The sequence below is a fragment of the Amblyomma maculatum genome, unplaced genomic scaffold (assembly GCF_055883805.1).
Source record: "Amblyomma maculatum isolate TAMU_Amacu unplaced genomic scaffold, ASM5588380v1 scaffold_24, whole genome shotgun sequence".
NCBI classification, from domain to species: Eukaryota; Metazoa; Arthropoda; class Arachnida; order Ixodida; family Ixodidae; genus Amblyomma; species Amblyomma maculatum.
In genome coordinates, this window is record NW_028146749.1 from 3,318,937 (window position 1) to 3,346,886 (window position 27,950).

The 27,950-nt window shown below is 42.9% G+C and overlaps 1 protein-coding gene and 1 pseudogene across 3 annotated transcripts; both read left to right on the forward strand.

The window, feature by feature from the left end:
• The first annotated feature begins 7,695 nt into the window (after nucleotides 1–7,695).
• Nucleotides 7,696–16,239, forward strand: LOC146171032 (uncharacterized). Of its 3 annotated transcripts, none has more exons than XM_084586606.1 (4): nucleotides 7,696–7,954; nucleotides 9,595–9,653; nucleotides 13,947–14,086; nucleotides 14,537–16,237. In XM_084586606.1, the coding sequence occupies exons 1-4, from the start codon at nucleotides 7,897–7,899 to the stop codon at nucleotides 14,760–14,762; spliced, it is 483 nt and encodes a 160-aa protein (XP_084442732.1). In that variant the 5' UTR covers nucleotides 7,696–7,896; the 3' UTR covers nucleotides 14,763–16,237. The 3 variants fall into 3 exon arrangements, with proteins under 3 accessions (XP_084442732.1, XP_084442733.1, XP_084442734.1); XM_084586607.1 differs by having other exon boundaries at nucleotides 7,697–7,954; nucleotides 14,540–16,237; XM_084586608.1 differs by lacking the exon at nucleotides 7,696–7,954 and having other exon boundaries at nucleotides 9,622–9,712; nucleotides 14,537–16,239.
• A 2,214-nt stretch (nucleotides 16,240–18,453) lies between these two features.
• On the forward strand, nucleotides 18,454–21,049 carry LOC146171033 (uncharacterized; annotated as a pseudogene).
• The last annotated feature ends 6,901 nt before the right edge of the window (nucleotides 21,050–27,950 follow it).

Here is a 27,950-nt window from a genome sequence, read left to right on the forward strand (position 1 = left end):
AAAGGGATAACTTTATATACACCTTGTATGGCTTTTTAAACGCAATAGAAAGGCAAATTATGAGCGCGTATGAAGGACGCTTGAGACAATCTCTAATGGGGGCAGAAGCGTGCGGCTGCGTGACGGCGCTAACTGCTTTCTTATTTCAAATCCTTTCTTCCCATGGTAAGAAATCATTGGTCTGCGCGGTTATAATAACCCAGCAATGGCGGCGGCCATGGAGGGAGGCATGAAAGGAGGTACGCTTACATTATAGTGAACTAGAATATATATTCTAGTTCACTATAGCTTACATGGAGGAAAGAAAGAACTTGTACGCTTATGAGTGGTCTTCGTGCCGTCCGTCGTCTGCAAGTAGTGATCGAGGATTTGCTGCAGCACAGCAATGCTGTCAAATTGTCTTGAAAGATAGCTCGTCAGTACAGTCAGATCAGTCATCTGATGAGGAGTGTAGTGTGGCGGCTTTGCAAGCTCCGAGGCGAGAATTGCCCTGCGCTCGGAATGTTGAACTGTTGAGCTACTGGTGTTTCGGGTGTGATCGCCAGTGGTGAACGCCTCTGACGTTGGATGGCACGAAATGTATTCGTTCGGCCGAGCGACAAGCTCCCGGAATGTGTCGGGCTTCTCGATGGGTGTCGACCAGCAACGCAGTCAATCTGCTGGAAATGGTGCAGCACGTCGAGCATCACAGAGGTAAGTGCAATAGGAAAACCTGTAAAGGTGACTGTTCATACAGCGTCATTCGCATTCAAGTTGTACGCAGGCGGGAAATGACTGAAGATTAAAGGAATACTCACAGGACGCATGCGGCGAATCCGATATTTTTAATCAGCATTTTGCGTTGCTTTTAGCTGCATATTTCTACGACACATTATAATTTTCTTCAACTTCTCTACACTGCACGAACTTAAAAAAAAAAAAAAAAAAGAGAGTGTGCTTGTAGTTGTCAAGATTTCTTTGTTAATGGTTTCGACGACCGAAAAAGGAAAAACAAGTGAAATCGCCTGATATAAGTCGTTCCGATTGCAAAAAAAAAGAGCCGTCACAATACAATTTCCGCACAAGCCGTCTTTACCTGTTACGGAAATGGTTCACTTAGGTTTAGGTTTTGCACTGACCATTTCTTGCATTCATAGATTACACTTTACCGCAGCTTAGCTTGCAGCTTTGATGATTTTTAATGTTCCTGTGCCATGCGTGTTTGATATTTTATTTGCATATAATTTAGGCACTAAACATTTGCAGGTGATCGTGTGGACCTTGTGCAGCCGTTGCAGCACTTCCGATCCGAGTCATCATGTGGGCGAGAAGTTCTGGGGCCATATTCAACATCATTAACCTCTCTGCTAGGCTTGTATAATCTGGGAGGCCACGCCTTGTCCCTGGACGGCCACATCAGATGTGAAGTGTTGAAGATCGTTACAGCTTGTAGTGTGTGCAGATCACATGACATTGACGCCACTTGCAAATGGTAATCGCAGCAGGAACATCAACAAGTACAAGGAAGAGGATGTGCAACATTTATATTAACTCGGACAGGAACAACTTGATCACCTGCACTTGAGATTTTCACTCGCTGTCATGATTTTGATATATGCCACAAGTGATCAATGTGCACATTCTTACTGCTTCATGTTCGATAGCATACTGCTGAAAAGCCGTCCAAGTCTTAATTTTTTCTGTGGTTTTGAGATATAACCATCTCTTTGGTGTACATTTTGTTGATAGCATGTGCAAGAACCAAGTTCAGCTTTGGGGTGGCGCAGTGGTTACGGCGCTCGACTATTGTTCCCAAAGACGCGGGATCGAATCCCGGCCTCGGCGGCCACTTTTCGATGGAGGCGAAAAGCAAGGCGCCCGTGAGCTGTGCGATGTTAGTGCACGTTAGTGCGATGTTAGAACCCCAGGCGGTCGAAATTTCCGGAGCCCTCCACTACGGCGTCTCTCATAGCCTGAGTCGCTTTGGGACGTTAAACCCCACAAACCAAACCAAACCTTTCCTTGGTGCTATAATTTTTTGTCTACCATCTGTAGACATACTGAGTGTATTCTTCTATAAGTGCTGTGGCCCTTGCTGAGAGCTGTCATTCTTTGTTGTATACTTTGCTTTTTTGTGTTCTGCTTAAACTCAGTGTGTATTTTATTAAGTGCTTCATGTCAATGAAACACAGGAAGGTACAAAAACGTTCTCCTTCTACCTCCAGAAGTGCCATTCTGAGTAGGACGTGCGTGCACCAATAGTTCACAATTCACTTTGGTGTTTGTGGCAAGCAGGCAGTCTGCGACGTACTACTTCAGTGAGAATATTTGACATACGTGCACCCTGGTGGATGTGTCTGCAGTCGTTTACCATAGCAGAGTCCATTTCGTTACACCTATCTTGTGTGCTACTAGGGTGAAACGTGAGGTGCCCACTGTGTTTTTCCACAAACTGCAGAGTGAAGCGAGCTGTGCTTCTTTGTATTTGGTTGCCTTTATGCTTGTTTTCTATTGCTTTCTTCATATGCTGAATGTAGATGAACAGCAATCAGCTAGTTTTCCCAAGGATAATTTGTGCATCTATTTGGTGGTCATTGTCTTTCATTGTTGTATGCACGGAAAATGAGGCCCCCGCCAACTTGTCAACCCAATTTGGCAATTTTAGATTCCACTTTTGCAAAATTTGCCAGTTTCATTTTGCACTGCAATTACTGATGCTTTGTAGTAATGTTAATCAAGATCCCAGATAACCTGTTTAACCTCTGCATCATTTGTGTGGCTCGGCTATCAATGAACATTTTTGTATTCTTCAGTTTTTTCGCAAAGGCAACTATTGACTTCTCTGTTTTGTAACTAGGTGTTATTGATGTGCATGTGCACCCACTGGCAAAATTTCTTGAAGGTGGCTTCGCAGGGGAAAGAATGCATTCATTTGCGTACGAGATAAATTGCTTGACATTTCATGTTTCACTATATAACCCATAGTCACAATAATGATGCACAAGCGTAGGAATGAAATGAAAACTTTTTGATAAGATTGTCCTTCATAAATTTTTGACTGCAGCTCTACAAAATGCTTTGCTCCTTTTGTGCATTGCTACATATCTTGTTCCATAAAATATCTCCCTCCATGATAGTGTTGTGTGTAGACCTTCCATACCCCTATTATGAGGCTGCTATCTGGGCCAGTTGCTTCTTGACACATTCTTGCTGCTGCCACATGCCCTCCGGCACTCACATATGTTAAAAGAGGGTTGGTAAAGCTCACATATTCATGCTCTAAGCCACTGGAGCATGGCTTCATCACTCGAGATGTTTATCGAATGATTGCAGCTGTGTATAACTGCTTCATTATTTTTTTTCTGTTAGTTGCTTTTGTAGCCTTATCTTCATTGTTCTTTGTGAGCTTTAAATTGAGAATTTTAAGGAAGGGGCATAAATTTTATGCCAATCACTTTCATTTCATTTATGTAGAAGCACTTTCAAGGAAACTTGTGTTTCATCATCACTTTTCAACATTTTGTACCATTGTGCTAGTACTGAGTTGTATAACTTTTTGCTCTCATAAGGGACAGCTGCACTAGTTTCACTTACACCTATCCTATTGTCACATGTGTTTTCTATGTTATCTAGTATCCCTATGCTTTCCTATTATATCAGCTTCCTCTCTGCATTTAACCCTCAGAATGTGTTCCATATTTTGCACGTCTGCTATGTGTACAGCCTAAATTGAACACCACAATATATTCTTAAGATTGCATTCAAAAGGTAACTTCCTGAAGGTACAATCCTTTTGAACACAGTAGACGTCATACTATCCATAAGTGAGCCATTCTTTTTCATGATGTATTGAAGAATTTGTGAACAAAGCGATTTCATTTTATCTTGACCACATTCATCTGTTGTTTCTGTGGTACAGCCTCTGCCACAGCTGCATCTATAACTTGGCTGTTGGCACTGTGGTCAAATGTCTTGCGAGCCAGCAGAGCCTAATGTAGCGTAGATGTTCAGCTATTGGCTTCTTGCTTTTTTTTTTTGATGCAGCAACGTTAAAGCCTCTTTTCTGCACAAAACGCGACGTTGCGAGTGGAAAGTCTTGGGCACATTTCAGACAGGTGACATGGCCGAGTACTCAATGTGATGTCTCTGGCTTCACCTTTGAGATGAATGTGTGAGGTGATAAACCTTGCAGGATCTTTGGGTAATAAGACCGGCAACTCTTAGGCTATGGAACCGCATCCGTACAGCTTGGTTAGAGTGGGCTTTATAGGTATCTAGACAAGTGGTCTTCCACATAATTGGATAACTTACAGGTATACGCTACTGATATGTATCATAGAATAAATACTAGGTGTTAGCAGTAGCAAAGTCGATTGACACGAATGAGAGTCTGCAGACAGGAGCCATAAAAGCTGTTGTGTCATAGCGGTAAATGCTGAGCTTGCGTGTCCCCACAATTGTTTTTAGAGCATGAAGTTTTCAAGTGCTGTGCTGGTTTGCCTGATAGCCGTCACATTGAGTGACTTGCTGAAATAATGCTTAAGGCTTGTCTTCCTGAGACAAACATTTCTGCTTTTTGGTAGACTGCATAAAGGGAACATTCTAGGTGTGGCAGGCATTTATGCACAGATAAAATCATTCTTACACACACTATAACTACCTTTGCCCTGTCCATAACAGAATCAGGGAATACTTGCGCTGTCTCAGGTGCCGACTACCATTTAGATGACGTTGAGTTCCATAATCTTTGATACTGGTAATACTGCGGAACGCATAGCATCCCTTGACTGTAGTTGCAGCCTAGTGGTTTGAGCATTTGGGGACCAGTCCTCAGTGGTGTTTGGTACTCATTGGTAAAACAGTGGGTGCTTGCTTTGCTGGTGCTGGGGTTATCTTGGGCCGAACACTTGGAGAATGAGTTTTTGACCCTATCTTGTGTTCCCTTGCTTTGTATAACTAATTTCTCTTCTTTGGTCTCCAAGGCCATGCCACCTTTCAGATATGGCAATGAGCTGTACAACAATACTGTAATTACTTGAATGTGTGACAGCCTTTCATTTTAGGCTGTGTATTGTAGAGTGTGCAGTGCTGTAAATAAATTTTGTATTGTTTTGTATATTGTAATTTTCAGTTTTCTTATAAGCAAGGCTTCATGTCAGGTGCATGTAAAAAAAAATGCCAAAAAGTACCGAAAGCAAATGATACACCAATTGTTAGTCAACGACGAGCTGTTTAAAGCTACAGGGAATGTGTTACGTGAGTAGCAGGTCTCTTAAAGTGTGCATGTTTTGCCAAAATAAAGACAGAAGCTATACTGCAACCTGTTGGAAAAACCATGCATACAAGACACACTAGCTGCAAATCATACGCTCATTTAAACAAGCCATCACATTTAGTTTTCCAATGATATGCAATCAGAATATCGAAAAAGTAAATTCCATGCTTTATTCCCATATTTATGCCCGTATTCAGGTGAGGTTCATTTGAGCATGTTTTTGAGTCAGAGTGTAGAGAGTGGATGTTAGACAGTTGCACATTGGACATTATGCATTGCTGGAAGAGCACACAGGGGATGGCAAAGCCAATACAAATCATACAGTATTATCACCTGGCATTAATGAACCTTTGCCAAAAAATCCAGAACACCACCCGATTGCGTTGCTGTCTCTCCTAAAAATAATGTACTGCAGGCCACATCAGCCTTGCAATTCATGCCTCTTTTTGTCTAATATTGTCCCCGTGCATGCTTCTGTTTTTCGTTTTTGTTGCTGTTACTTTTTACTTACGGTGTCCTTAAAGTCACGCTTGTTTTCCCCTTTGGCTCCCTTGCTTCACTCAGAGACAGGTTCGGGCTTTGTGTAGCATGTGCACTGGTTAATGTGTGCATGAATGCTGCATTCAATGACAATTGCTTCAAGAAAATGGTTTTCATACTGCATCTAGCTCATTGTAATTAGGCATCATATCATATTCACTATTCATGTCTGTTCCTTCACTTCCTGAGCGTCAAATAGTATATGTGAAGGCATTTCTCTAGCCGACCTCTTCACCCTTTTCTCTCCTCTGAAGAATCTTGCTGCACTGAAAGAAAGTGCCAGATGCTATTGCAAGTGCAAAACTGGTAAACAGTAGCAAAGGAACCTGTACCTGACAAATTTTGTTTCACTTGTGACATTGTGGTTTGATGTGTACCTGCATCAGACGAACAGTGTTGCTACTTTTATAAAATGTTTTTATGCAACATGCTCAGAAACCAAGGAGAATATTTTTTTTTTATTTTAACGAGGTAATACATCTGCCACAACAGTGACACACTCTGTATGCGGTGAAATGTGCATACAGCGTGCTATGTCTAATTCAGGGCACATTAAATGCCATCAGCGTGAAAGCTAACCTGTTGTTGCCAGTGGGCATCTGGATACACTTTTTATTTCATTTTGATTGCTGCCAGAAAATCTTCTCTGCTTATTTTTGTGACGAAATTCGCGGTAACGTTTCCTGTGCGGCAGCGTGAAAACGCGTCCCAGCCGCGATGGCTCAATAATGATTATAGACGCTCGGCTCTCTGATCCGCAGTATGTGCGTTGCCCAGCCATGACGATCGCATTTCGATGTAATTAACGCGCTAAATGTGGTCCGACGTCAGCGCAGGCTAAGATCGCCAGATATATGGCCTAATCGAGCTCTCCACTATGCGTGTTTTCGCTACGCCGCTCCACCGGGCCGACATCCGCACGCTACGTCACTGAAGCCGACACGGAGCCGTAGCAGACTTGCTAACATATGATGGAAGCGGTGGGCTGCCGCAGGCAGTTTCCAACGACAGTGGTACCTTGAGAAGGCCAGCATTGTCGTCGAACAGGTGTGTCTCTTCTCTAGTGGCAACTGCAGCCCGAAAATCTGCTGGGCACTTCCAATTCTCAGTATTCGTAAACAAATTCTTTATACCCACTAGCTGAGAAGTGAATGTGCAAAGCTCGATCCTGATACTCGCCGATTTCTCTGCGCGACTAAGTCCATAAATGAAATTTACGCACAGCTAGCCACATGCACTCATCTCAAGTAAGGCATCGCTCACACTTGACGACCGGCTGTTTGTGGGGTTTGCGTCGAGTACCGCCGTTCGCTCAGCCTATACTGCTGCTGGACGTCCGACAGCGTACGTGTACTATGATGCACTGTGGTCGCAACGACCGTAACTAATAGTATAGTACAGCCGCAACGTATATGTAAGTATCTCACTATCTCCTCAGCCTTGCCCTGCCGCGCGACGCGTATATGCAGCGTAAACACGGTTCTCACCGACCCTTCAGCTTCTCGGCATCGCAGCGTTGGCTTTTTTGTAATCGGCGCCAAGTAGCAGACGACGGCGTTATTTTTTGTAACTTTTTTCCTTGTTTTTTAAATTTCGTCATCAATTCCTGTGTTCACGCGCTTTAGCACCGCCTTAATTTTCACGTCACGGGTACGTCACAACATGGCTGAAAAGGCGAATATCGAGGATCGGGCCCATGCTTTAAACATTTTTAAACGGATTTACGCCGCGCCAATTTTCCAAGTTAACTTATTCAACATCGCAAAGATGGCGCGACGGACGCCATCGATGTATCACGCTCTTTACAGTAATTTTAATCCATAAAATTATTTCATAATTATTTCATTTCAGTTTCTGTATTTCGCTTTATTCTCAAAGAAAACGTAAGGTTGTGTTTTATTTTTGAGTGACGCATCCTGCATTTCCGTTGCTGCCATTTAGGCTTTAGGCAAGCGAAGTGCTACGCAAGTGACGCAACTACTGCGACTGCCTACTGTGCCTATCTCCTTGACTACTGTGGTGCGTTCGAAAACGACCAAAGCGTCCGAAGTTGTGCTATGCCACCATAGTTGTGCTGAAGTTCAGTACCAAAATAGAAAGTCATGGCGCTGACCCAGCGGGTTGTCTCATGGAGTGATGCCGCAGAAAACGCCCATTGTGGTAAGTATCGTCCGCACACGCCTACGACGTATCATTTTTCGACGCTCTTGAGGAAAGAGCCCAAGCCTTGAATGAACTGCTGCATGTTGAAAAGCTCTGCCCTAACTATGCCCTAACCATAGTCTGTATTCGAGGTCTTCATTTGTTAGTGGTTCGCAAGCGTCGCCTCTCAGACAATGAATTCGAAATCTGGAAGTATCAATTTGACAAGGGAAGAGACATATGCCCCTGTTTGTTTTCGAGCTACAAAGGCAGTCAAAGCGAGGCTTACTGCTTGCCTACGTGTGCAGTCTTGCCTGTGATAAGTTTGCTCGCATCACTGCAGCTGATATGTAACTTTGCAACCTAATCAAATAAATGCTTACAGTGTGAAAAGAGGCCGCAGGTACACATTGTGTCACTACTGCCATGCGTGAACGCTTGATTGCACGTGAGTGCGGCCTTAATTTAACAGTGCAACGTTTTTATACCAGAAGTGGGAAAGCTGCTGGAAATCAAAAGTGCAAGTCAAAAGTTTCGTCTCTGGCGAATAGCCACATTAAAATGCTACTTCTGTATTCCCCCTTTTTTTTTCTGCCATGTAAAACGACTTTTTTTACGAATTTTTTTTCCGAGTTTAATTGCTGTAGCTAACTGGCTAGCATGTATGTTCTCTAAATATAGCATCTACAGCCATTTACTTGCTTTGTTAAATTGTAGTATTGACAGCTTATCTTCGAGTCTTCAATCTGACTGCAGCACATTTGTGCAGAGTAGCATCACATTCGAAGTAGACGGTACTGGTCATAAATGAAAATTTTATTATGAGAGACAACAAAATATATATTTTTTCTAATTTCAGGATATCGCAATAGTTCCCATGTTATGGGAAAATAAAAGAAGCATAATTAGGTTATTTCTTATGGAAGACTTTTCAATATTCTTTAGTTCTGGTCAAAATGGTTGTAGCCAAAAACCTGCTGTGCAGATTATGGTATTTATATTCTTATTGGAAGTATGCTATCGTGATATACCTAAGTGGTTGGTAGTTGTTTGTGAATAGTGGTCAAGGAACTCTTTTTACCAAAATAAAACTTTCATAGTTAACACAACAAAGCGCAATGACAAAGTATGCAGGTCGAAGTAGCATTTGGCACGCCTGTTTGTCAGAGCAGAAAAACTAAAAAATATTTCCAAAATTCTGTCTTCATGGTCAATTTGCAAAGCCTGGGGCCGAATTACGGGACTCGCTCTAAAGTTATAGAGCGTGACATCAAATGACGACGCCGTGACGCCTCGGCGAGACGTCAACGCGTGACGAAAATCTGAATCAATGATCGCCAGGGTGCGGTTTATTCGCAAGTCAAGGAGCCGTTTGCTAACTTTTTTATAGATATAGCATGTGAATAAATTACCTAAAGCTTTATTTTTTCATGAAGCCGCATTTCAAGGTCAACGTCATCACAGAAATCATGAAGCAGCTACAGTTTCGCAATTAAACGCTCTCGTGGGTACCTTCTTTTGCCGCGAGGGCGTGCTGGCAGAGGTAAACAAACCGTAAAAATGGCGCTTTTCAGTAAAACCAATCCACATTGAATTATTAAAATTCAAAGTGTTTGTTTACCTGTATTTCAAGCAATGCCTTGTTTATGCTTGTGCAGGTGCTCTCTCCCATGCTTCTGCTGGCTGCCAGCCCAAGTTAAAGTGGTCTCGCTCCCAAGTATGCAGTTTTGTACTCATCATCATCATCAGCCTGATTATACCCACTGCAGGGCGAAGGTCTCTCCCATATTTCTCCACTTAACCCGGTTCTGTGCTATCTGCATCCACTTGACCCCTGCGAACTTCTTAATCTCATCCGCCCACCTAACTTTCTGCCGCCCCCTGCTACGCTTTCCTTCCCTTGGAATCCAATTTGTTACCCTCAGCGACCATCGGTTATCCTCTCTTCGCACTACATGTCCTGCCCATGTCCATTTCTTCTTCTTAATTTCTACTAGAATGTCGGTAACTTGAGTTATTTCTCTGACCTTCTATGCATTTCTCTGACTATTGTGCATTTTTCTCGGGTCATAGGGAGGAATAATGGAGTTTTTCCCAAATAATATGTTGTGAATCTGCATTGCTTTCTCATCCGAGGTTGCTCTCAACCTTCATTCGTTGTCGCCAACATTTGCTCGACTAATGATTCAATAGTAGATCTGGTTTGTTGGCATCAAAGCATTAGGGGTTGAGCAAATTAGGTGTTACTGATAATGCATCCGCGGATACTGCTGGCATGTTGTCTTAGGTTAGATGGTGCCAGCACAACTAATAATTTCTTCTCTGATGTGAGCTCACACTGCAACTGGCTTCCTTGCTACACAAGGAAGCCAGGTTCCAGTTTTTTCTTGCATTCCATGCTAACCTCGTGTATAGAACACTTCGTACGGATAGGAAAAATGTTGCATGGTATGTGTAAAACATGGCCTAGTAGTTAGGTCACCCGTGTGGGTTGTGGAAGGTGGATGTTTCGAAGCTCTCTGAAGGACACCCACTGGTAGAATCAGGTACAAAAAGCCCCCATCTAGGCAACCGGCTTTCTTCGGAGCAGTGCGCTTAGGTGAAGCTCTGTTAACCCCGCTGCACTTTGTGTGGCAAAGTCAGTTTTGAGTGACCGCTCAGTCTGCAAAGCTGGTTGTTAGCAGTCTTGATTCCCACACTGGACCTTTGCAGGAGGGTTTGCACAGTAAAGGCATTCGCAGCCTCACACCAGCAGGACAGACACAAAACCCTTTCAGTTACCATTGGTAAATATAGTAATGGTAATCAGGACTGCCACTGCAGAGCGAAGGATTTCGATACTCAGTTTCAAACATTAGGTGCAGTACTGCAGAGGCTACGCAAGTAGTTCACAACAAAAAAATGGAGAAATTACTCGCTCCGTGGTGGTTTCATGGTGCAGAACTGAAAGGCACAAAACTGTCTAGCTTTCCAGTGGGCACCTAAAATGTGCTCAGAAGAGACATGCTAAAGGAGAAATGAGCCACTCTTGAGCACGGTGAGCTTTTCCTCCAATACATTTCCTGCTTACATCTACTCTCCATGAAGAGATCAGCAATGGACTAAACAGCAAATGCAAAGTATTAATTCAGATTCTGGTCATTTTGCCGGAAATCTAAATTTTTTTGAAGCTAATGACGAATGCCTTGTATATAGCCTGTATGGAAATCATTTGTTTTTTGTGCACCACAGGCAACACACTTATCTTGGTCACGGACACAGGCTACTTAAACAGGAGCGCTAGTTTTCGTAACGTTGCACCTAATGTATGAAACGAAGTTTAGCTAGGCCTGGTCCCGTAATCATACTGCGACGGGCCGCTACATACACCATGGCACTTTTTTCTGCCTTTAGAGTAGAGGATGTGGAAATTAAGCACTCCCTTCTTTTTTTTTTCCCCCATGCAGCAGAGTGTAGTCAGTTTGCTGTTACTAGGTTTCTTCTTGTATCGCATATTGTAGTATATTGTCATATACGACAACAGCAAATTGTCAGGATTGATTATTAATGCGAAAGCATTACTAGGCTATGTTGGCAAGGTCGCATGTACAGGACGTGTCCGCAGCCGTTCTCGTTCTTAGAAGAGTTAGGATGAAATGAATCATTTTGAATCGTAGAGGATGATGTCAGCATACTGCAGTGGTGGAATTAAGTGAATAGGTTAGTTAATTACACCCAAAGATGTAAAAGTAAAATCGATCACGTGTTGAAGTAGCTATATGATAAATGTCAACATCCAAGGGATGTGAAGCCCCGCCAATTCTCAGAATTTTTTAAAGCTTTTATCTGCACACAACTGCGAACATTTAATGTTAGAAAGTGAAGAAAAAAATTTTTTTCTTATTAGGAGTAAATTGCTTGGTGCTTCTAGTTAGAAGTAGCTTCAGTAAATGGCATCAGCTACATTGGCACCAATGTGTGCTTTTGGAGAGAGCACCATCTTGTGATCAAATAGTTTGGTGGAATGACACTAATGAACAATCTCTGTCCTTGTATCCCTCCGTTCATTGCAAAGAAAACCATTTGTAGGTTATAGAGGACGCACTGTTGAAAAGCGTTCATTATTCTGAGTAGTTTCTTACCTGCAAGAAATCAGTATGCTGTTGCAGCAAAGTGGCTTATCCTGCTTTATATTTACTGACCGTAAAAGCTGTCTTTAGAGTGATGTGGCGATTAAGGCTGTTTTCGCTATTTGTGAGCGAAATGTAACCAAATTCGGCATAATTATGTAGATTCTTAGCTGTGTTTTGCAGATTTGAATTTAAATTAGGGTACCTGGTACAGCTGTTGAGTACTTACGATTAACATCTTCTTAAACTTATCCCTGGGGTGATAAATAATCGGTTTAAAGTGCGCACGTTTGGCAGTTGAACATTTTTGCAGTGGTCTGTTATGTACAATGAAATGTTTTTTTGATACGGACATATTTAGAAACAAAGGTTACAACTTAGGGATAGTTGACGACTGTTTTTTAAAAGTCAATTTCAAGAATATTATAGGCATAATCGTTAAAGGCCTTACTGCACTCTTCAGTTTCCTTGGAGTCAGAGCAAACAGGATCTTTCTGTAGCTGGTTTTGAAATGCTGCAACGATGAGTAATAGCAATAGCCTGAAAAGAGATGAGAAAATCAGCCCCAAAGGTTTTTTTCTCCGTGTTTGCCAGGTATGGTTGCCTCACATATTTGGGATCTTGATCAGAAGAATAAGGCTTTGTAACTGATAGAAGCTTTGTTCTTTTTCTCTCCACTTAATGGTAATACTAAGATAGGTTGTGTTCTGTCATCTGAAGTCCATTGAATTCACGTGCTAGGGCCATCACAAGTACGACTTATTCATAAATATGACCACTCTTCAATTAAAAAAGATATATTTTAAATATTTACCGTAAGCATTTTATTAACGTTTCGGCATGATGCAGGTAAAGAGCAGAGAGTTAAGAAAATAGATGAAGTGAGGGTTGGAAGATGCCTCTGAATTGGTAATTTAATTTGTCTTGCCACCCTCAATGCGACAGTAGCACTGTAACCACAATGGGAATACATCTGCAAGGCTCAAGTTTCAGATTCTGGACTTGTAAAACTTGACATTAAAGCTGTCGTTTGGCTTCAGATAACTTCATTTCCTCAAGAGTAGAGGCTTAATGCCGATGCCCGAGCAGGAGCTGTTTTGGGAGGTTAAACCTCATTAACCAAACCAGATTTAAGTGCTGGCCACAGAAAATGCAGAACAGTGTTCTGGTGCTTTTTTGTAGCCTGTGGTGTAACCATGATAGCATTGCAAGGTCACATTCATTCTTGTTCAGTTCCATGACAGTGCAGGCATTGACAAAGCGTCCTATCAAAGGGTGCTACCATGCATTTCATGTGCTGTTGATCCCCTGTGAGCATGCAAAGGCTTTTTGAAGTTTGGGTGGTAAGATTAACAGGTTTGCGCTCTGGTCGCTTTAGTGAGAACACAAACGCCACTTGATTGTTAAACAGCTCAGATGAGGATCTGTGGCCAATGTAGAACTAAGCATGTTTGTTTCAAAGAGGTGCTTCTGTTCATACTTTTGGACGTCACTTGACTGGGTGATTGATTGATGCCACTCACCTTCAATTATTGGTAGGTATGGCTGGAAGAATCCGAAACCTTAGTATGTGAAGCATGAACCACACAGCAGCTGTGTAATAACATTTCAACATATGTAGATGACCTAGCCTTGCTGGAGCAGGTTGAAATACAAGCACTGTGCAGGTTTTGAAATTTTGAAGTTCAGTTGAAACCTATGTTTTGTACCAAACTGGCCACAAACTGTAATTTAACTTAAGGCTGGCCAGAGAGTCAGTTTAGCAAATAAGACTCGTTGAGTTGGCTCATTCATGCAGTTGTCTTTCAGCATTCCTTCAATTCGGCACAGACACCTCTAACCAGTGCCCATTTTTGTCCACGATGATTCTGAAGCTGGCTGATTGGGTACTTTTTGCACAGGTACGTCCTGAAAATATCATCAAGGAAGACTTTGTCGACGCAAGTTCTGGCTTGAGCATGGACGACCTGTGCAGTCATTTGAAGGACAGTGATCACTTGTGCACCATCAGTTGCACAACAAAGTCCAGCCCCATGCTTGGGTAAGTGTGCACTGTAGCCTTCTGTTATTTTGTGGATTTCGGAGATTTACTGCTCGAAAGTATTTTTTCTGTGGTTGTGGGGGGCTGCTCAAGCTTTTGTTTATGTGATATGTATTGGGTTTTGAAAGAAGGATCCATCAGCAGGTTTCCCAGATTCTTTCTAAACCCATTCTCCTCGTTAATCTTTCATCTATCCTGCCAGTGTCAGTCTAAAACTTCGCAGTATGTTGACCTAAGACCGGACTTGGCTCAAAGCTTGTATTTTTTACACATAACTTGTCAGCCTCATGCTGTTCAGAGCAAGTTTTATTTTCTGTTCTTGCTGTAACTTTTAAAAAGTACAAACGGTCTTGGGTGCCTCAGGGCCTTCGGCATTTTTCAAAAATTATCCCCACCGTGACTGCCAAGTGAAGAAGCCAACATGGTGGTTTTCTTCTCTCCTTGTTCCAGCAGAGAAGCGATGATGGAAGGCGGTTGCAGCGCAGACAGGATTGCAGAGAGGGTAGTGAATGGTCGCCGCGACATCCTTCTACTCAACTGGTGTGCGCTTGCCGCAGTCGAAGATCTTTTGACCATCTGTCATGGCCGTGCTCTAAATGCCACCATTGATTGTTATCTTATGAGCTCACCACCTTATCACAAGTTCTGCCAAGAAGAACTTATTATGTTTCGTTGATTCTTGTGAGCAGACCATTCATTGCGACACTACTTTGTCATCCGAGACTTCGTTTGTCAGTATTTTGCTCTCTATGGCTGAAATTCTGATTTTTCGACGAAGTCTCGTTTTGTATAGTTTTTGTTCATAATAAACATCAGCAATTTCGTTGCAAGTGGCTTAGCATGAACTGTTCCAACCTGGCAAAGCCTTCAAATGCCGGTGAATAATATAGTTCCTTAGCAGAATTTTTCCTCTACGCGCATTCTAATTAAATAAACAATTGGAAGGTGTCAGAACTGATTGGCGCCAACTCAAATTCAACTGGTTCCAACTGTGTTTTGCCTCCTTCCGCTTGAGTTTTCATATTGGGTTGCTGCGAGGGGACTGAGACGCATTTGCCCGAGTGCTTGTTATTCACTTGAAATAAAATGTGAATACCTTGTCCAAATGGGTGCAGCATTTGTCGTCCTGTTTGGTTTACTATAATTCTTGGTGTATAAGGCACAGCTTCTTTTTGTCTCAGTTTTCTATTTTGTATTTTTAACAGTAATGATACATATGAGGGGTGATCAGAAAGGTTTGCAATCCATGTATAAATAAAACTGCCAGTTCTTTGAAACATTTTTGTCATCATAACCTTATGTAATGCCCCGAAGGGTACAGATTTTTATTTGTTGTTTTCAGCAGTTGTTTGCATGTGGCCTTATCTTTGATTGCAGCGCATTGGGATGATTTTGTGCTCATGTGTTTATGCTCAGTGTCTCGAAATGGCGCTTTATCATTTGCTTTGCTGTGCTAGATGCGCCGAGATTAGTCTGGAATGGTAGAAGCACAACAGTTTGTGTTCCAGGCTTTCCCAGTATCCTTTCTGGACGGTATATCTAGATCTTTCTGCGCTGATTGTAAATTGAGTACTGCCACATGCAGCGGGCATGTTTGCTGCTATGTCCTCCGCTGAGTTTTTTAGTTCTTTATTGGGCACAAGTGAGCCTAATAAAGAGTTCATTTCAGTGCTGTTGCACGTTTCTTATTTTTTGTGCTTATGGCCTTGCCACTACCACGTGACATCTGGTGAAGGTGCTGGATATCGATCCCAGTCAGGGTTCGTAACGGTCTGTGAAACCCTTGAAAACCCTGGAATTAAAAAATAGCATTTTTAAGGCCTTGAAAACCCTTAATTATTTTGAAGTCCTTAAATAATCCTTGAATTTCTTCGATAGGCTTTCGTTCAGCCGGTTTTTAGCGGATGCCTCTTGAACGACTGGCAACTACGTACTCGAGCCAACCAAAGCATCCAATCCAATCTGTCTCTGTAGCCACAACGCAGTAGCGTTGTGAGCTAGAATGGGGTAGTGGGCTCACGGGGCCTCTTTCCCTGACGCAGTGTATGTTATGTGCACGAGGTGGCGCCACCGGAGACTTCAATGTAGATTGAAGCGCTCTTCTGGTTGAGGGGTTGCGTTCGTGCGACCGCGGCCTTCTCACTTTAGAAAAACTCAGCGTCTTCGTGCACACTTTTTAGATTTGCGTGTGGCAGCTATGCAGAGGTTGGATATATTAGCAAGTTGTGCTACTACTGGTGTTAAACGATAAGCTAAGAGGTTTCTAACTGCAAACATGTGTCCGATTTCCCTCCGACGTCCTTGGCGAAAAGTGAATTAAGGCGCTTGTATGAAAATGACTGCGGCGCTCGATAGCCCCATTTTCTGACGTTTGTGATTCACGGCCGCAATGGTAAAGAGTACAGAGACACATAGGTTTGCGCAGGTAACGTGTAAAGCTGTATTCGTATTCCTAATAGGCCGCAGCTGTCAGCATCTTTTTGTCGCACCTGCCTTCTGGATTGTGAATTTACTGTCGACGCTGTTTATGGAAGAAAGGTGCATAAAAATTGCCACAACTCATTATTGAACACATCTTAAAAGCTTGCAGTTGTGCATCCTCCGTCCATTATCAGCAGTTTAATATCTGAGAATTTTCAGATAACTGCACAATTGCGAATTAGCTGTATTCGTGTAGACAGTGTTCTGATCGATAGAGAAGGACCTGACAGGAGCTCTAGGAGTGTGAAAACAAGCATTTAGTAGGCATCTCGGGTTGATGAACGGCGGCTCCACTGCTTCCTTGACAAAAAGTACACCCGTGTTAATATTAACTGAGAGGCGAGGCGTATATATGTTTTAAACATCAGATTTCTCGCTGTGTCTTTTACTACTCCGAGTACATCAGTTTATTTGCTGCCCGAATACAGTTCATGGCATGAAAAAAAAAAAAAAAAGAAAAAAGAAAAAAGCTCAGTGAACATATATTTTTGAGAACGAATGTATACAGCGCAAATTTAAGACGACACAAGAAACAAAAGGAGAGCACATGCTTACATGGTATTCTTTTATTTCTTGTGTTGTCTTCTTTGCGCCGTATACAGTGTTTCTCGAAAATATGTTCACGGAGTGTTTTTCTTTCGTGTCATTAACTGCATTACGAACACAGAAAAGAAAAGGACACAACGTGTCGTGTCCGTTTTTTGTTTTCTTGTGTTGTCATCTTTGCGCCGTGTACAGTAGTTTTCAAGTCACGAATTATCGCCCCACAGGCCATCATATTTTCGAGCTTGCTCAAGAGGCAGTAAAGCTGAACTGACAATAGCTGAGTCTCCATTGTAGCGGAATTAAGTTTGTGACGAGTAAGCTGTTTGCTCCAGGCGACGCCGGGTTAGCAGGCTTGTACAAGCTTCGCAATTCAATTTCATTAGACTCTATTTTGCATAGTTATAGCAGCGCGTAGCCGGACAAGGACAAAGACGGAAGAACACGTGAGACGCAGAGGCGCTAAACTGCAACTTTATTTTTGGAAATCAGCCAACCATGTCATATATATACATATATATACGCGCTGCTATAACTATGGAAAACCAACTAGCCCGACAGCTTGTCCTCTTCAAGTCTATTTTGCAACATGCCTGTGAAATATTAGCCTATAATCACTTCAGCTATAATATGCTGGCTGTAGTCAACAGATATACCAGCGCATTATTGACGCTTAGTAATGCGTTGAATACAGCTATTTCCTAACTACTGGTCCTCCTTTTTGTTCACATTCGTATTTGGCTTTGTGCTTCTCCTTGATGCAGCATGTCGACAATCCGGCTAGCTGGCCCTGCTTGCACGAATTCCCCTGGCTTATTGTTTCCACAAGGCCATAGAATAAAATACAACTGAAAACCTAGGATGGTATACGTGTAATTGATGTGATCAGGTCATTGTGTATTTATATCCATTAGGAAGAATTTATAGTTGCTCCCATTATTTTCCAAGTGTCTCATATATCTTTCGATTCGTGCTTGGCGCCTTTCCGGTATGCGTGTCCGGCAGCCTAGCACGATGGTTTTGTCATCGGGGTGGCATCTTCGCATCAGAAGTCATAATTCGTTGGGTCACATTGCCCACTACAAAACAAAACCCGCAATGGCGAGAATACAGCAGCGAAGGCAAACGGCGCGCGGCGTGCGGTGCCGCGCTCTGCTACATTGAAGGCGGCAGTGGCGGCCCTTTGCGGAGGCGCACAGAACTAGAATCTGCTGACATAAGCGGCGTCATCACAATGTATGGCGCCGGCTGAGGAGTGAGCCCACTACCCAATTCTAGCTCAGTTTAGTAGCGTGGTTACAGTGGCGGCAGCGATCGCAGCTAAGCCTACCTTCGATGTGGAAAAGCATGGTGCGCGAATAGTTGCTGTTGCGTCTTTCGTAGCTGCAATATGCCCGGGAAGTGCAATTTCCAGCAGTCGTGGTTATACAGTGCTACGTATAGGGAGTGGATTTCTCCGGATGCGTCAAACTCGCATTGGGCAAAGTGCAAGGCATGCGGGAAAACTTTCGATGTGTCATCAATGGGTGAGTCGGCCGTCAAAAGCCATATGAAGAGCACAAAACACATTGCGAACACGAAAGCGACTACGGCGAATAGTACCATGCGGAGCTACGTGACAGCAATTGCTTGTGAGCAACGCATCGAGCCGGCTCCATCAACGTCGTCGGATGTGAGCAGCCTGTGCAAAGCGCACGAGTGTGTGACCGACGTGGAGATACTGTGGACCCTGAAAATGGTAACATCACACTATTCCTACAACTCATCATCACACACAGGGGAGCTGTTCAAGAAAATGTTTCCGGATAGCGAAACCGGCAAGTCATTTTCCTGCGGTGAAAGAAAATCTGCATGTGTAGTGTGCCATGGTCTGAGACCATTTTTTCTCTCGTGCCTACAACGTGAATTAGAGAAATCTGATGGCTACACAGTTCTGTTTGATGTCTTTGAACGACTGCCTGCAAAAAAAAAAAAACATATGGACATCCATTTGCGGTACTGGAGTACTCAGCCCGAGCGGGTAACCACGAGGTATTATACGTCGGTGTTCATGGGACATTCGACTGCCGAAGACCTTCAAGAGAAGCTTCTGGCTGCCTTGGCAGATTTACCGTTGGCGAAAGCTGTCTATGGATGGCCCCAATGTGAACCTACAGTGTTTTAGGGAAATGCAGGAATACTTGCAGCAGAATCATCAAGTTCAGTGTTTGGACCTTGGCACTTGCGGACTGCATACAATACATAACGCTTACAGGGCGGGTGTTGTTGCCAGCAAGTGGGACATAGAGAATCTTGTTTCAAGCCTCAGTGCCATTTTTCATGATGCGCCAGCTCGAAGGGAAGACTTCTCTACTGTGACAGGCCAAATGAAATTTCTTCTAAACTTTGTTGCTCATCGCTGGGTAGAAAATGTTGTTGTGATCGAACGTGCCATTGCGCTGTGGGGTGATGTGAAAAGGTACGTGGAATGTGCAAAAAAAAAGGTGAACTTGCCAAAGTGTGCGTTATTTACACAGCTCTGCGAATTCTGCCAGGACCCACTGCTGTTGGCCAAACTGAACTTTGCTCACGGCATCGCGATGATTCTGAAACCATTCCTCATGGAATACCAAATGGACAAACCGCTGATGTTCTTTTTAGAAAGAGATGTGGAGTGTCTCTTGAGGAAACTTCTCACAAGATTCATGAAGTGCTGTCAGCTTCGACAGGAGTTGTCGGCTTGCTCAAAATGGATCTCGTAAACCCAAATAATCATGTATCTTCAGAGAAAGTTTACATTGGGCATGCAGCTGAAGAAATGGTCAAAGCCGCAAAGGTGAGTGCCAAGGACGTATTTGCCTTCAGGATGGAATGCAAACAGTTCCTTATTAGTACTACCAAGAATATTCTGCAAAAGAGCCCGCTGACATATCATCTAGTTAGGAGCCTGTCTTCGCTAGACCCTCGTCAAACGACCTCAAAGCCAGATGAGTGCCTCACAGGCTTCAGGAAAGTATTAGATGTCCTCATTGCAGTTAGACGATTGGGTGAGCATGAGCGTGATTCGGTCCTAGGCGAATACGCAGAACTTCTGCAAAACAAGAAACACAACCTGCAGCAGTTTGACAAACACTCTTTTAGCCTAGACGAGTTCTACCGTGAGCTTTTGACGGTTGACTCATCCTATAAGCACTTTTGGAAAGTTGTGCGACTTCTTCTCGTCTTCAGCCACGGGCAGGCAACTGTCGAAAGAGGCTTCAGTGTGAACCGCCACGTCTCTGTCGAAAACCTGAAGGAGATCTCATATGTGTCGCAGCGAATCGTTTAGGATGCAGTAAACAAGGCTGGTGGCATCCTGAACATTGCAATAACAAAGGAGTTGCGTAGATCTGTCTTGCCTGCACACAACCGCTATCGAGCCTACTTGGAGGATAAAAAAAAAAAAAAGCGATCGAGCAGTCAAAGGCATCAAAGAGAAGCCACATTGAAGAAATACACGGCATGAAGATGAAGAGGAGGAGGCTGGAGGCAACAATTGCCAATTTAACAGTTTGTACTGACAACTACGCTGAGCGGGCAGAAGCTACAAGCGACATCACCTTCATTGTGAACTCCAACAGTTTAAGAAAAACGGCAAAAGAAAAGACTATGGGGCTTGCAGAAATTGATGACAATTTGAAGGAAAAGCTTCAGGAACTTAATCACGAGTCCACTGTTTGAGAATGGGCCTCTTTTTGTGGGTGTGTGCAATATGTCTTAGAAAAGAAGCTAGTTAGGTATTTATTGTGAAAAATGTGCCTACTTTTGCTTGTGTGCAGTAAAAGATGTGCTTCCTTTCTGTAAAGCATGTTGTGGTCTTTTTCTATCATCTCAAAAAGTCTTGTTTCAAGTCCTTGAAAATTCTTTTTTAGGTCCTTGAAAGTCCTTAAAAACCCTTGAATTTTTTCCTTCCTGGTGGCTATGAACCCTGCCAGTACCCCTCGCTATCTTCACGGCAATAGCGCTCATGTGGTTTTCCCATATTTCTAGTTGCCAAACCACCCTTCTGTGGCAGATTGATTTTGTTCCAGGTAACAAAGCCTTGTTCTTTCAACTTATTGTGGTTTAGAAATGCAGTTACTAATGCCCAGGACGTAAATGAAGTGTGTGGCACAGCTCTTCAAAGCCACACTCTTATGCCGCCCTCAGCAGTACAACACCTGTGAACTGGGGCATTTGCAAAATTTTCGACACTTTTCGTCCACGATGAGCTTGTGCAGTTTTTGGAGAGCATTGGCATAATGTTCCCTTTTTACTCTGGTGTTTTTTCCCAGTTAATGAGCAGGGTCTTTCATTCCAAAAAATTGGCAGTGGCTTAGCTCGGCTATGCCAGAATATAAGTAGCGAGAGCTATGTTACTCTGGTATTGGCATTTTGCAGAGACTATTGTTGAGCTTATGTTGGTTAGCAATGAAGGCACATTAGTCGTCACAAAAAATGTTTTCTATTTCATGCACAGAAATGAAGATGGCCCGGTGATCAGTATAGTAACACGCGGCCGATTCGATTGAATGTATGCAGAATTTTGAATGCATGGGCCCTTTAAATCCTCTTCTCTCATTGTCGTCTGTTCCCCTTGATCTTTCAAAGGCTCCATCTGAGCTGCTGTACGCCGCCTATTGCGCTCTGTATTCTGTCGTGTTCGCTTGGTGAGACGTTCTCTCTGTTCAGGGGTCTTTGCTACCTGCTTGGCCTTTCGGTATTCATTCTTTCACTACTGAATGGCCAATTGCCAGGCGACTACTGGATCAGAGGAATTGAGCCTCTCCTGTCGATACTGCCGTTGAGCAGTGGCCTGATTCGTTCTCCATGCGAAACAACTGTGCTGCGGCTACCGTTTCTCTCCTCCGTTTATACACGCAGTTGCGCATGCACAGTTATATGCGTAGCTAGCACATGGCATTCGAGTGACTGCGCACGCGGCAGCGGAGGCTGCACCTGGCAGTTACTCTCTTATGTCGCGCCCCTTGCACCTGCTCCTCCTCTCCACGGCGCATTGCACATATTCCAGAGCGGTTCCATAGTGAAATGCTGGACTGGTAGCCGAATATAGCTCTCGCTACAATACTGTCTCCATGACTTCCTTCCTGGAGGTTTAGGGCTTAATTTTTTCGAAGATCACAATGCTTCCACCACAAAGACTGCCGCTTTGTTTCTCAATCTCGCATGAATAACCATGTCTTATCCCATCACAAGCCATGAGCAAGATCTTTTCTGGGTGGCTTGAATAAAGATGGGAAATTTCCGTAGGTGAATGCACATTGTGGTGTCAACTTTAGTAGAGATTTTGTGGTGCCTCTGGCAGCACCCTCCACAATACCAAACGTGATGAATGGTTCTGAAACCAGTGCTGGAAGGAAATGTTAGATCCTATTTTTCGGCCTAATTCAACTGTTTTTAATGAAAAGGCTCTCAGTTGTGGATCGACAATGCAAATATAGTTTCGAAGTGCTGATCTATTTTCAACGAGGGTGGTCTTGCACATCCACGAGGCCCTTTTAAAACTCAAGTTTCTTGAACATACTGCCATGCACATTAACCAGTCTAGTGCAAGTTTCTTAGGTGGAACATACTTCTGTTGAAAAAACCGCACGCTTCAGTACACAAATTTCTAAACGTGACAAGACTCCTAATTAATTTACTGGTGCACACCAGGGGGCCCAACTGTGGAAGGTTTGATGATGAGCTCCTGCTTGGCTCAAAAGATGACCTGGCTAAACAAATGGTAAAGGGTCATCATTGAGATGCTTGGTCATAGCCAAGTTGTGTAACGTTTAGATATCCCCTCATATTTATGGTGAAAAGTGATGTGCTGCCGTGCGCCATGTTTTGACATGAGCAGCAACTGTTGCAAAAGAAATACATACATGAGGGGGAAAAAAACGTTACCTCCTGTATAGAACTTCATAACTTCGCAACAAGACTGAATGTGGGAACTTGACAACATGGCGCACGTTTGGGTCAAATGAATGCAGTGCCGAATTCGAAACTGTGTTATGCTCACATGTGAAGGGTAGCAGCAAAGATGCACATTTTAAATCTCTTAAGTTTTCCGAAACTGGCCAAAGCCATAAGAACTTTCCAATTGATGAAGCCAACAGAAAGGTAAATTCAAGAAGGCATGCTGGCCAGACTTCGAGATTTGCCGCTCTAGTTTCCACGCCCTCTTATTTTAGTCGCAGTTTCCGATGAAGGGAATTTCAGCGTGATTTTATAGTTCTTAATGCATGGAAGCATCTTGTATGCCGATGCATTTTTTTTGTAAGACTGCTAATGATAGAAGGGTGAAACTTCTCGAAAAATAATTGTTGCCTGCAGTGCATTGCACACGGATCTGCAGAGTTTCAGGTGAAATTCCAGATGTGTCGTATGCACAGTGGTCAAGGATGTGCTGAAGTGTGTTTTTTTACTGTTGCATGTCTCTCGGGGCGAATCACATACAGTGCTGCGTGATTTGGCATGACATGCGCGATAATGCACCACCGTTTGGTCCCTGTCATCATCCTCTTGCTCGGGCTTTGTTTTGTACAGGACGCTTCTGTGATTTGTTGACATGAGCCTGCGAGGATTAGATGCTGATCTAGTCTACAGCAGTTTTCAATATTTCCCATATGTGCAGTAAAAAGCAAATGGGGCATGGGGCTGTTTCAAATATTTGCTCATTTCTCTCTGCAGGTAGTGGTGTTCTGTATACTGTGAATTAAAAAAAAAACAATTCTTTTTTTTAAACTTTTTGATGTGGCTTAGCACTGCGTTAACCCTCCACACGATGTAAGTTGCATGCGCACATCACATAGATACAAATGATAAAACCGCAGTCCGAGAAGCTCTAGAAACAATTATTCCTCTGTCAGGCAGTGTTGACGGCAAGCTTTCTTTTTTACTAGAAACTGTTAAACCACTACTATCTAACACTTGATAAAGAGCATGTAATATTCGTACCTACTTCATTTTGACATACCAGCTTGGATTAGGATCTGCGCAGTTATTTCTAAAAGTGCAGGGTTATGTCATACAGATTTTCTTTTCTTTTTTTTTTTTCTATACTGGCTGCCGAGGAGTCGTGCTGTTGTGTTCCAAGCCACCTTTTCTTCCCGGAATGCCGGGGACTCTGAAAGGCATCATAAATTTTAATTCTGCATCCATGCCGATGCTTGTTTTGTTTCTTAAGCGCACAATATTTTGAATGTGTTGCTATGTTGCTACTCCATCACCTCAATATAAATGTTTTATAACCATTCCTTTCATCTTTGCTTTCTGTTTTGGCTGTAGGAGTCTTGAAGGGGGAGGGGGGCACTGCTGTGAAACTTCTCTCCTCCTAATGCAGAACCCTGTATACGCCTATGGCTTCAAGTAGTATTAAGAGGCAGCTGACTTACTGAAAAAAAAATAACCAGAACAATCAAATATTTTTCATGCCAAAATGGTCTGCGCAGTATTGTACAGCCAATGTAAACATGTGCAAAACACCAAGCACACTAATTAGCCAAAGATAAAAATACACTGAATGCTTTAATTTATAGTTTGGTAGTATTCAGTTTGCCAGCACTTAGCACCTTAACCGAGTGGGGACAAACGTGTCCTGCCCTGCCGGCTAGGCCAAGGACAGGAAAAAGGTGGGGGAAGAATCGTCCGTGCCAAAATGGAGGAAAGCTTCCATGTGGGCTCGTGAGTACTGTTAATAAGTAGCTACATCCACTACAGGGCAAGACCCTTTCCTAGTGCTTTGTGTTCCACTCCTGTGCCTGCCACAGCCACCCTATCCATACAAACATCCTTAGCTCTTCTGGATGTTCAGCCAGGTCCATCGCAGACCATTGGTTCTGTGCGTGCTGAGAGAGTAGGCTACACTTCCAGTTTTACTTTAGCATTACCTAATACTAGTTGTGCGGTGCTATCCCATCAGCAGTGCTGTCAAGTGCCTGCCGGTTTGCAGTAGCTACTAGTTTTACCCTGGCCAACGGCTCGGCTTCTCTGGGCTGAAATACTTAGAAAACGAGCCTCTCATTGTGTCTTGAGTAGGTGAAAGGATCTAATGCCATGGCGCTAAAAGCTGCCAATGAAAATGCATCATCAACTTTTCCATCAGGCTCCAAAACTCTTCTTATATGATCTTTGCCTGGTAAGAAGAATATGAAGGCAGGATGAGCCTGATGTACCATGTTCGTGTATCACGTTTTGAGCCTCAGAGTTGTGGTTTATTAACAAAATTCCACTCAAATCTCCCAAGTAACGCAAAATGTTGCCTCAACATTGCCGTATCAACTGCCACTTGGTGTTGAGCAACACAATGTGATATTGCCTGAGGTAAGTTTCATATTGTTTTAGAACTACATCACCAGAACATTTATGGGTATATATCGCACCAACGTTGGGTGCAGACATCTCACCGACGTTTCTGAGACTACCGAGGTTTAGAATAGGGAGAGCCTTTTGGTTAGTGGCTGGGGGACAGCAAGGCGTGAGTGCGCATGCCCAGAATGAAAAGTGTGCCATTCGCACTTTCAGCAAAGCATTTTATACATGCAAACTCGTGCCCTCCCCTATCCCTGTAACCAGTAAGGTCCCCCTATTCTAAAACACATATGTATGGAGAACATTTGTGAACAGAAATTTGTAATATAGTACTGACAAGGCTAATATATTGCACTGGCAATTTATATTGTTTACAAAATCTGTCGCTTTTTGTGAACCCTGTGCATGTAGTGTAACTGGAGGATACTGAAGCAACATATGAATAGGGCTCGGAAAGGTGCCTTCTTGAGGGTTAACACATGTTTCAACGGCTGTATTTGCTTAATATTTGCACAAATTGACAGCTGGCTATATATGGACTTCTCAGTAAAGTTTATCAGCAAGATGATCATGCTTTCCTTATATTTTTCATTTCTGCCTTAAGTTTAGGATTGACCAAAAAACTCTCATCTCTCAATTTACCAGCATCACTGACTTTAAAACAAGGGCTTCATGAAGTATATGTACTCTCACTGAAAGTTGCCATTTTGTGTATGTGTGATGGTGTTTCCTTCTCGTAGTGTTTATTTTGTGCAGTCTCATGATACAACGGATTTACCTGATCACTGCAGAAATGTTTGTGTAGCGTAAAAGATTGATCTCTTGCAATCTGTTGACTTAAAATGCCACTATATTTGCTTCACATTTGCAGGATATGCAGAGTAAAAATTTTTTTTAAGCAAATTAAATGGCATCACTTTTCTGCGCTCCTGTCAGTCTAATGTCAGCATAATCTCATTACTCAAACATTGTACTAATGTTATTGCAGAACGTTAACTATTGTGATGAGTGATATTATTAGCACCATTTAGGCAACATTATAGACAGATTGGAATCTATTCGGGCAGTTTTCCAGCATTTTGTGTTGCTTGGCTATGCTCGCTCCTACCGATTTCTTTGTCTAGTCTACCTACTCTTGGTGCAAACTTTGAACTTCTCATTCTTCCAATGTTCGTAAGCCCGACAGTCGTTTATGTGGTACTTCATTTCTTTCTTGAAAACTATGCTCCTCGGGAGGATAAGTGCTTCATCAGTAAAAATGGTGCAAGTGTCAGGCCTCCCTCATTCCTATATACTTTGTAAAAACCATGAATTGCAGCACAGCTTCCATGAAAAGAGCCCTACAGTGCATTCCTGTGTGACTAGTTGATCAGTATTCTGGCTTGAATTTAGGACACCACTGATTGCTGAAAAGCCTCGGAGATGGAAGCAGTTTTCAAACTGTGTGATGAAAACATTACAAATGTAGCTGCAGGTCATACAGGACAAAAGCAATAGTGTAACAATTTGCTGTTTTGTCTTGTATCTAGTCGCAAAATTGACCATAAATTTGTACTTCATCTACGATGCTGATCAATTTTTCATGTTCCGTCATGTTTTTGATGTTCCTTTTCCATTTCTACCTGAACGTAACTGTGTTAACATTTCGAGGCATTTCCATGCAGCCTCCTCTCAGTAAAACCCATAAGGACATTTTTTTCTCAAGTACCTCTGATATTTGCTAGTTAGGTCCCAGAGTTTGTTTGTTTCTCTTTGATAGCTGAAGGCACTGAAACTGTCCCTTTAAATAGTAGGCTTGATATGCATGTGGATGGCCTCTTCTGTTGAAAAGACCCTTTGCCTTTTTTCGTTTGTTTGCTCTTTTGCTTGCATGGAAACGGCTTGTTTTGCTTACGGTAATCTAGATTTTAAACCTTTGCTAACAAAGGCGTGAGCAGTAGAAGGTTGCAAATCCATGCACTTGTCCCAGCCTGCTGCTCTTATACACATGAAAATCCGGACAGATTTAGGGCTTCAGTCCCTGTAATTTTTTTCTTCCTCTGTTGTGTTTGAATATCAAATGTCCCACAACCATGCAGGGAAGAAAAAAAAGTGAAGCTTGTCACATCTGTTGCAAGTACCTGGTGATTGAAGCATGATGGCATGAAGGGTGTGTATTAACTCCATGGACTCCACCAGCTCGGTGAGACACGTGAAACTTCAGGTGGAACTTATGATTGCGTTTGACTAGGAAGAGTAAGGATTGCAGTAAATCGATTCTAGAAATAAAATATGATTAAAGCGAAATAGATACATTGACAAGCATACCGTTACGTAATCGGTATATATTACACCTATGCACCTGCCAAACTCTGCGCATATAACACTGACGCACGAAAAAAACGAAGATGAATGTATGCGACCATCATCAAAACAATTGGTTATCACAAATTTTTTTTACTAAAAAATTAGAAACGAATACACACAAAGTAGGTAACCCTACGAATGACGCAGTCACAAAAAGGCAACATTTTACAATCTTGCAAAA

Coding starts and splice junctions, on each gene's coding strand:
- LOC146171032 (XM_084586606.1), top strand. CDS start 7,897: ATGGCGCTGACCCAGCGGGTTGTCTCATGGAGTGATGCCGCAGAAAAC. Junction 7,955..9,594: donor CGCAGAAAACGCCCATTGTG/GTAAGTATCGTC, acceptor ATGCTTGTGCAG/GTGCTCTCTCCCATGCTTCT. Junction 14,087..14,536: donor AAGTCCAGCCCCATGCTTGG/GTAAGTGTGCAC, acceptor TCCTTGTTCCAG/CAGAGAAGCGATGATGGAAG.